This window comes from Octopus bimaculoides, chromosome 11, assembly GCF_046866305.1.
Source record: "Octopus bimaculoides isolate indiv1 chromosome 11, ASM4686630v1, whole genome shotgun sequence".
In the NCBI taxonomy this organism is placed as follows: domain Eukaryota; kingdom Metazoa; phylum Mollusca; class Cephalopoda; order Octopoda; family Octopodidae; genus Octopus; species Octopus bimaculoides.
In genome coordinates, this window is record NC_142938.1 from 29240831 (window position 1) to 29251490 (window position 10660).

Genomic DNA, 10660 nt, shown 5'->3' on the forward strand with positions numbered 1-10660 from the left:
CCAAAATTCAGGCCTTGCGCTTATAGCAGCAAGGGTTGTTGGTTTTTATTATTATCATTATTATTATTATTATTATTATTATTATTATTATTATTATTATTATTATTATTATTATTATTATTATTATTAGACAGAATTGTTAGCACTTTGACTAACCAAAATGCTTAGTGATATTTCTTCCGACTCTTTATGTTCAAATGCTGCCGAAGTCGACTTTGCCTTTCATCATTTTGGGGTGTATGAAGTAAAAATTAAATACTTAATGTAATCGACTTCCCTTTCCCCTCAAACTTACTGTCGTTGTCCCAAATTTAGAAGCCTGCTATTATCATAATTTATTTGCATAATTTGCTGTCTTATCTGGGTCGATGTGTGATAATGAAAGGCTGGCTGAAACCGGACCTTGATGTGAATACACATATCTTAACCATGTATATCTAAATTGTGAATGTATTTGGTGAATGAAGTTACGTGACTTAGTGGTTAGGACGTCACACCCACGCTTATAAGATCATATTTTAGATTTCCAAACCGGCAGTGACTTGTGTTCGTCAGCAAAACACTTCATTTCACGTTGCTCCAGTTCACTCAGCCGCACAGCTGTAAAATGGAAACTTTGTGACAGATTGGTGCTCCATTCAGGCGAAATGTTGGCCAGCCTGCCAAGCTAAAATAGTGGTATCATTTGAAAACTAAAACACAACGAATCGGATTGTGATCAGCGCTGTATAGCAATATCCGAAACTATATATATATATACACGCATGCTGAAAAAACTTTGATAAAAAAATTTTAGATCAAAGATGTCACAGAAAAAGGAATATGATCTTGATGGTCTCTGTATTGATTTGAAACAATTTGGTAAATTTCAAATTCTTCAAACATTTCTAATATCGTGGCCTACGGTGGTGGAAAGTTTTTCATTGCTACAAATGGTCTTCCTGGGTAAGTAGTGATTTATAAGTCTTGTTTATTTAAATTTAGCTTTTAATTTTGATGTCAGAAATATTTTGTCCAAGAAGGATGGCAATTTGTGGTTGAGGCAGCTGATAGCAGAGTTGTTCTTGTTTTGCCACGATTCAGCCTTTTCCAAGTATGCTCAATGATGTTCCATCCATGGACTTCCTTTTGTGTTTTTATAATAATATATTTAATATTGGGTTTTGCAACCTGTTGCTTCTTATTCTTGTGTGGTCTTTGTAACCGATAGAATGATCTCTCTTAAATCAATGTCGAATTTACACTTCGTTCTTTAGAAATCAGTTAAATAATCATAGGTAAAGTACTATCCAGATATTTGTAGCTTTCCCCGGAGAAATATTGCTTTTTTCTTTGTATCATTTTGCTAACTAGTAGTTGCTCAAAACATTCTCATACTTACTTTCTTCTCGCCCCTACCGCTATGCTCTAGGGTTACAATATTGTTAGTGGTACTATGACCTCGTAGAAACAAGTTGAAGCAGTCGGTATTTTAAGAGACTATTGGGCGGTGATTTTTAGATACGGTTGTTTGGTTATTTTGCGGGATGAGAAGGGTGGTGGCACTTGGAAACCATTTGGATACGTTTAACGTGCCCTTGATACTCTTCTCCAAAAGTCGTATTGAATCTCGCCGATAGAAGTTGAGATTTTTTTAAACCAATATCCTGAAATAAGTCCTGGGCCTGAGAATGTCCTATTTAGTATCTTTTACGCAATTGTTTCTAACACTGCACTGTCGATTTCGAAGAGGTTTTGTTTAACATGTTTTCAATATCCCTGTTCTAATTCATCTATCCATTCAATTTTTCTGTTGAATTCATCATTCCTTTCTCAAATTGACTCCAGTTACTTCCCATTTGTTCTGCTGATGGGATGTTTCTTACCGATATTTTATTTTTTGAAGTTACGATAGACTGATTTGGGGTCTCGAACAACCTATTCAGAATTTATATTTCAATTTCTCAGCTGTTGCTGCTAGTTCTTGTTTTGGCTGATGGAGTTTGGAATTCAAGGTTTAGCTTTTGATTCCCCAGTCTGCTTTCCTAGTTTATCTTTTAACTGTTCCTGGTGTTTCGTGATTTTGTTGATCGTGTTGCACTTCATAACGACAGTAAATTGCGAGACAGTTATTCGAAGAAACAGAATTTAATTTTCAGCTAGGCACTGAATGTTTGCCTTTATTGTGCAGGCCCGCCCCTTGTGTTAGGCAAGCAATCTTATTGCTGACATATATAGTCTCCTACGTGGGTTCTGATTCAGTATAATTTAGATAATTATTTCATTTATTACTTCCCGTTCTATTTTAGAAGGCTCTTTTTTGTGTCCATTTTAAAAGGTCTGTTACTAGAGTTAATGTCTCGAACCTGCTGCAGTATATTTTCCTACCCCACTTTCAGAGAATTAAATGTATTTTGGTATTCCTTGTTCGAGAAAGTTATTATTTGATTGCTTTTGTTTTCTAGCAGTTAGACTATTTCGCTGAGACTGAACAATGCTGTTGGTGGTGATAAGGGATGTTGTTGCTGTTGCATGTTCTCTGAATGTCTGTTGTGGGAGAAGCAGGTTGATTACTATTATTGTCCAGCCTAATTCTTCCCCGTTGATGTTACTGTTGTCGTTTTTTTTATAATAATACTAGTAATAATAATAACAACAACAAAAATAATTATACAAATAAAAATAATAACTATACCCATAAACGAATTAGTCTACACTTTTTACATAAAAACATAGTGGTATAACCCTTCACGAGTTACAAATATCGTTACGCATCTAGCAAGGACATTTTTCAAGATATTAAGAAAGCACTTTCCGCCTAGTAGATTGAGTAGAATCTTTAAGAAACACATGATTAAGATCGCTTTTGCTAACCCAACTAATCTAACTGATTATATTGCAGCTGTTAATCGTTTCAGAGTTAATAAAAAATCTCCCGGTATTAGTAATAGCATTAACCTTAAGAGGGATGCAGCCCAAATCTACTTTATTTGTTCACACTCAACATATTAAGCATGTAGTAGTTCGTGTGAAATTGCTTTGACTGAAACTGAATTCATCGACGATTTGCGTGTAGCTGCTATACCTACTACTGTACTACCTAACTCTGCCTTGATACGGAACTACAAAAACAACAACAATAACAATAATTATTATTATGTTAATAATAATAATAATTGAAACAAAGAACATCACACAAACAAATAATCTTATCAAGGCTGCTAGTAAGTCTGTGGCAGAAACGATGGAAATGAGAACTACTGAGAACAGAACGGCGACGGATAGGAGAAGAAATAAACAACCGTGGTGGAAAAGGAGAAGTTTTAAAGATTAAAACTCCTAGAACAGTGTAGTGTCAATACTTGCTAGGAAAAGAAATGGAGAACTTAAGAATGAATGGAAATTTGAAAAAGTTCGGAAGAAGTATGATGTAGGTACAAAAGGCTTGAATGTCATAATTGAAGAAGTGAAACAGCGCATATATGCAAAAAAAAAAAAAAGAAAAAGCCAAGCTATATTTGAACGACAAATTTAGCAATACCGGCAAAACAAATTGTTTAGAACCGACCAAAAAAGATTTTACTATGAGATTAATGATGATAAAAAACCTGAAATATTAGTTCCTAATGCTGATGAAAGTCGACTTTTCTGGGGTAAGATATGGAGCAAGCAAGACAGTATTAGAAATATGAGTAAAAAGATAAGCAATTGGAAAACAGTAGGACCTGATGGTGTACAGGGATATTGGATGAAAAAGGTTCAGGAGTTGCCATAAATTGATCGCAGAGCAATTTAATACATTGATCAATAGAGAAGAAATCCCGGGCTGGTTGACAAAAGGACGAACGGTTTTGTACCTGAAGGATGCTACTGACAATTACAAACCAATTTCCTGCCTCCTATTAATGTGGAAGTACTATCAGGAGGAATTGTAGAACTGTATAAACTTCTTAATGAGAACGATATATTACCGACGGAACAAATAGACTGTAGAAGGAGATGCAGAGGCTGTTTGAGAACATTTATCATTCCTTGCTGCAGTTCCACTCGTGAGGGCCAATGTATTCTCTTGTAATGATCATCATCAGCTCTGCTGTCTCATAAGCAAAGGAAACATGAATACTTTGTGTATCCCCCTCGCAAGCCAAGCAAGAAAGCAAGCATCTTGAAATCACCACAAACATCCCACTTGAACTCAGCGGCTCGTATTGTCGACCTGTCGGCTCGTATTGTCGACCTGTAGAAAATTGTCACCTGCATTCTTCAAGGATTCTAAGAAAGATTATTGAAATTTGAGGAAACTTTTTCTCACCAAATCTCTAGGTAACATCTCTGCTAAATAAATTAGGTTTAATAGCTTTGTTGTATTTTTTGTAAGTTTCACACGAGATAGTTTGATGGAAGTGGGACAAGTAGATTACACCAACCCCGGTAATTGACAGGTACTTCATTTTATCGACTCCGAAAACATGAAACGCAAAGTTGACCTCGGAGGGATTTGAACTTAAAATGTAAGGAGACTGAAAAAATACCACAAAGTATGTTTTTTTCTCCGGCGCACTAATGATTCTGCCTGCTCGCTGTCCTAATACTTTCTGATCTCGACACAAGACCGGCAGTTATGTAAGCAGGAAGTTAGTTGATTACATCGATCCCAGTACTTGACTGGTACTTTATTTTATCGATCTCGAAAGAATGGAAGACCAAGTAAACTTCGGCGGTATGTGAAGTCAGAATGTAACGTGCAGCAACGGAATAAAACATAGCATTTTGTCCGACGGTCAAGATATTCTGCAAGGAAGACAACATTACACGCAGTCAAAACATGTTTAGTGTTTGACACATCCGCACTCCAAATAACACTTTCAATATCATATCTTTAATAACACAAAACACACTATGAAATTATCACTCAATGAAATAATACGATACATTCCCTTATGTAATCTCTACCAGCTCACAGCTCACATTCAACTCAACTGCTATCCAATAATAGTACACACCCCACTCAGTACATACTCTACAATTTTCATTCCAACACCTTCTTTTCTTTTTTAGTTCTTTATCTCACATTGCAAAATCCACTGCATAAACTCTTTAATTAATCTTCCTTTTTATAAGCATTAATCTCCAAATATCCAACTGAACGGAGGCTACTTCAATTTTTACATTACGAGAAGACAGACGGCGGTTAACTAATAAAATAATCTTTTAAAAAGAGAAATAAATTAAATTTTCTGGTTCGGATCCAGTCTATTATTCTGTACACATCCAGGAATAGAATACTTTGTGATGATTGGAGGCGAAACTGATGAAAACGCAGTAGTTTCATATTTAAAGATGGGGTTAATAATCTGAGAAAATTATAAGACAACTTATCTCAGAAATTTTGACATCAAATAAAAGGAACTTTGAGTTTATGAAATAGCATTTTCTTTTCAGGTTATACTCCAGATCATCAGTGCAAGGATCTCTCAGAGGAACAGCTGTCCATATACAACGTGACGTCATACGATGACATCAATTATGAGAAGTGTCACATTAACATATTTCGTGGCTTGAAAAATGTTACGGATGAACTCTCCTGTATTAATGGACACAACTACTCAGCAAATAAAGATATCTCTTTTGTGATAGAGGTAAGAATGTTAATATTTTAGATCTTATTTAACCTACACCTCTCTTCCTCTCTGTTTCACTAACACATCCGCTTTCAGATATATCTTTGAACAGTTAAACTGATATACGATATTGAAAGAGAATTGCTTTTGCTGTCTAGCGACCAGTCAACCCTGATCGAGAATTTCTATGCTTAAATCATTCTCATCATGATCAATCAGACCTTTACTCAAACGTAGTTTATCTAGGAATAGGGTTATCCAATAGTTAATATAGTTATATAGGAATATAATTATAGTTATCCCTTCATATTTTTAAAACGGTATAGTGTGATTTGGGGGAGATTAGTCTGCTATTTCTAACAAATCATTAGATTACAGAGAGGGTCCGTCGTTAGCTTTGTCATACTAAAGGAGTTTCCTGTAATTTTTCCCCATGTGGAAAGGTCCTTAAACTACCGGAATACGAGGTTGGTCATATCCTCCGGTCCACACTGCTGATACTTTCATTCTTCTATGGAACTTAATTCTTGTAAGGGAAATATCCTAAGACCAGCACAATTTAATTTTCACGAATGAACAACCCAAGTAAGCACTTATGGCCTTTTGGTTATGAAGTTTCTATTGTTAGCTTGGATACTGAGTTCGATTCAACTACAAACTGGTCTGGTGAATTGTTTCGGCTTGGCTAATAATTGAGTAGAAGTAGGTTTGCTCTAACTTTAAGGAAACCAATCGTCATCATCATCATCATCATCGTCATCATCATCATCATCATCATCATCATCATCATCATCATCATCATCATCATCATCATCATCATCATCATCATCATCATATAATTACATATATAGACACAACAGAAGTAAATAGACAATCGTTTAAATTATTTAAATATGAAATTATAATTTCAGATTATTTATTGATTATTATAAGGTGAATATCTAATATTTAGTAGACATGCCCCTTGCATTTTTCAATGCAAGGACCCTATTAGGCATGCTACTTACTGATCAGATGACGAATATTCTCTTGAGGAATATCTTGCCAAGTTTCATGGGGTAATCCCAAAAGATCTCGCTTTGAGGATGTTTTCTTGTTCTTTTTATGAAGTGCCCTGTCCTTTATGACCAAGAGGTATCCAATTCATATCTCTTGACAGGCTTGGAAGCCTTTTAGTGCCACTGTCTTCCAAGCAATCTTGGGTCTCTTTAGCCGTGTGACAAGGAACCCTATCTTCTACAAATAGTCTTCTGTAATCATTTCAGCACTAGAGAAGACTGGAAGGAGTCCTTTCTGCACATATTTATCTGAGTCTATGTTCCCCTCACACTCCACCAGCTCTGATCGACCATTGCTCCAAATTTCTCTCCAAACCATCACAGAATAGCTACCGTATTTCATAGTTTGCTGTAATCTTTTCACGTCAAATTGTTCATCACAGAGTCTCCAGACCCGTACGCGATCACTGTCAGAAAATACAGCAAATCTGGATTCATTAGAGAATATGACAGTGTCCCAAAATGCTAGTGACCTCTCCACCATCTCACTGGACCAATCTTTTCTCCGCTTGATATTGGCGGGTCGAAGAAATGGCTTCCTTCTTGCTGCTCTACCACAGTAGCCAAATTTGTAGAAATATCTGACATCTGTTCTGAGACTGACATCAATTTGTTCTGTTATATCAAATTCCTTGCAACGAGGATTATCCTACACATTTTTCTTAACAAAGCCAGGGTCATACCTGAATGCGCTACTCCATCTGGGTGAGGTTGTGTGGATTCCATTCTCTCTCTGGTGAATAGCACAATAGCTCTATTAACTGTAGAATGCGGAATCCCAAGGTATTCTGCGATTTAACATTAAGTCCACCTTCAGATTGACCCAAAATAAGGCCTCTTTGAAATTCGGACAGTTTCAAGGCTTCTTTTTACGTGGCATGATTAAACGGTCATATATTGAACCTGAAACATAAGAATATCAATTAGCAAAATTTTTAAGATGAAATAAACATAAAATGATGTTTTATAGAGCATTTATTTACTTCTGTCATATTGTCAAGAACACTAAGTTTGTTAAATATCCCCTCAGAGTGAATAGACACCTGTTAAAAGTGAAGGCTTTTGTATGTGAACTAAGAAATAAGAGCAGCACGGGAATTATTGTGCCTTCGGACAAAACTAGTAATTTCTATCTTATGGATATTTATAAATATCATGAATTAAAGGAAAATGAAATTACTAGTAATTATAAAGTAGTAGGTAAGAATGTATTAAAAGAATTATATGTAATGTTGTTCTAGCCGACAGAACTGAACTTTTTGTACCAAGAAGGCCCAGAATTGTTTTGAAAGATCATAAGGAAAATTTCGTCTCCAACTCTAAAGTTAAATTAATTTGCCCAGGAAGTTCTGACCTGGGTAGATTAAGTAAAATTATTCTAGACAAGTATATTTCCAACCTTAAGGAAATATTAAAATTAGATCTCTGGTCCAATACCCAGGAAGACATTAATTGGTTTGATAAATTAGATAATAAAAGTAGAAGTAAATTCATTCAATTAAATATTAATAATTATTCTTCTACAATTAATCTCATTGTGCTAAATAGTGCACTTATGGTTGGTAGTAAAAATTCTAACCTAAGTTTAAGAGAAATTAAAGTTATTTGAAAGCTAGGAAGTCTATCATTCTATTTGATAAGAAGTGCTGGCCCAGAAAAAATACTATTGATTGTTTTGACATAGCCATGGGCTCAGCTGATTCTGCCCAAGTTACAGACTTAATAGGCATTTACATACTATATCATTTCCATAATGAATTCCCAGAAATTAAAGGTGGTCTCTATTTTTGATCAACAGTAAATCCAATAGAAAAATAAACCCATATATGAAAACTTCCATAATTTCTTTAAAAGAGTTGGTTTATCTATCTCTAAAGAAAATGAACAGGATTCAGTTAATTATCTGGATTTAAATCTGAACCTATACAGTCCGTATCATAAACCCAACAATATTTTAAAACCATCCTAAAGCTATCATCATCCTAGAGCTATAACTCTGGTTAATAACATTTCCAGACGTGTTTCCTATTTATCCTCTAATGAGGAAATCTTTAAGAATAAAGCCGAATATTATAATGATGCCCTTAAAAAGCAGGATACTGAATAGAATAGTATATTGTAATAAGAATGGGAACTACAAAAATCTTATTATAATAATGGAAAACTGATTGACAACGAAGTGGGTGACTCTAATAGTAGAAAAGTATGCAATTTATTTGCAAATAGTAATGATTTGATTAACAATAGTAATAATATTAATAAGAACAAGTGTAGTAAATAAAACCTGAATAAAAATAAATATTTAAATAACCTTAGGTTTAATGATAATAAATACACGCCACATGCCAACCCAAATACACCTAACGATGTTAAGTATAATGAAGATAATTATATTTGGTTTATCATTCCTTACGCACGACAAATATAAACGAAACTGTTTAAGCTATTCTACAGATCTATATCTAAGCACTTTAATAAAGAACATAAAGATTATAAAATAACAAATAATAAAAGGATTAAAATAGGTTTTTCAGTATCTAAAAATTTGTTTAGAATTATCTCCTCCTTTAATAATAAAAGTTTAGACAATTTTTATAATAAAAGAAAGAATAATAACAATATTACAGAGAATGATCTAGCTAGAAGCTGTGCTTGCAGACATAATGATACATGTTTATTTAATAATTATTGTTTAAAGAACAATATTGTATATAGAAGTACAGTGGATTCGGAACGAAGAAATTATTTTTACATAGGGATTACGGAAACTTTTTATTAAAAAATGGATAGCAAACCATGAATACACCTTTAGGAATAGAGATAGGTTTAACAGTACTAGTCTAAGTAAACTATTTTGGGAATTGAAGGATAGTAAGTAATTAATGAGTTAGATGCAACATATGTTATAGATGAATTATATTAGATATTAACATCTGAGAGGAAATGGATTATTGAAAGACGTGAAAGTGTTCTATCTTGTACACATTATTCTACATACGTGTTTAGCAAATTTTATTAAGTGTGTATATTTGTACTCGTATGTATCCATTTATAAGTGTACATATATGTGTATACATGAATAACTATATATTTGTGTATATGCATATATACGCATATATGCATATATGCATATACGCATATATGAATATATATATTTTCGTGTGTATACATGTATATGTATATATATATATATATTCATATGAAGAGGTGTACGCGTCTATCCATATATATATATATATATATATATATATATATATATATATATATATATATGTATTATGTATATATATATATACAAGGTGTCCCAAAAGATGTACTCACTCTTTGACAGACGATTACTAATGTATTGTTTTTTTATCATTTAAGACGCAACCAACCCTTCATAATGGCAAATGCACAACTAACATTTGAGAAAAAAATATATTAAAGTGCTACTGGAAGCACGAAAATGTCACGGAAGTGCAAAGATGATTTAACAGACAGTTTCAGAAGTCACCACCAACACGACGCACTATTGCTCGCATCAGAGATAAATTTGAAGCATACGGAACTGTTCAGAATGTTAGTAAGCAACGCTCTGGAAGACTACGAACATCCAATAGACACAGCCAATTAATGGAAACCCTTTCCCGATCCCCACAGAATCCCAAAATCGAGTGTTCATCGGATGTTGAAACGAGCTCATTGGAAAAGTTATGTTCCATCATTAATTCAAGCCCTCAATGAAGATGATGCTGATCGGAGAGTTCAGTTTTGCGAATGGTATCTGAACAAATTCGCAGAGGATGCAACGTTTCCAGAGAAAATCTTATGGAGCGATGAGGCCACCATCAAGTTAAATGGTTCAGTCTGACATAATTGCACATACTGGGCCCTTGAAAATCCACATTTTACTATGGGACACCATCTGAACTTATCAGGCGTTACAGTGTGGTGTGAGATGTCAACATTGGGTATCGTTGGACCATTTAATTGACAAAACTGTCAGTGGCCTAGTTTACT

The 10660-nt window shown here is 34.2% G+C and overlaps 1 protein-coding gene across 1 annotated transcript in view; it reads left to right on the top strand.

The window, feature by feature from the left end:
• Positions 1–353: 353 nt before the first annotated feature.
• LOC149133223 (organic cation transporter protein-like) overlaps positions 354–10660 on the top strand; it is a 50369-nt gene continuing 40062 nt past the window's right edge. Inside the window, exons 1-2 of the mRNA XM_089359731.1 lie at positions 354–945; positions 5422–5618. Of these exons, the coding sequence (XP_089215857.1) occupies positions 804–945; positions 5422–5618 (339 nt within the window). The 5' untranslated portion in view covers positions 354–803. The remainder of the gene's footprint in view (positions 946–5421; positions 5619–10660) is intronic.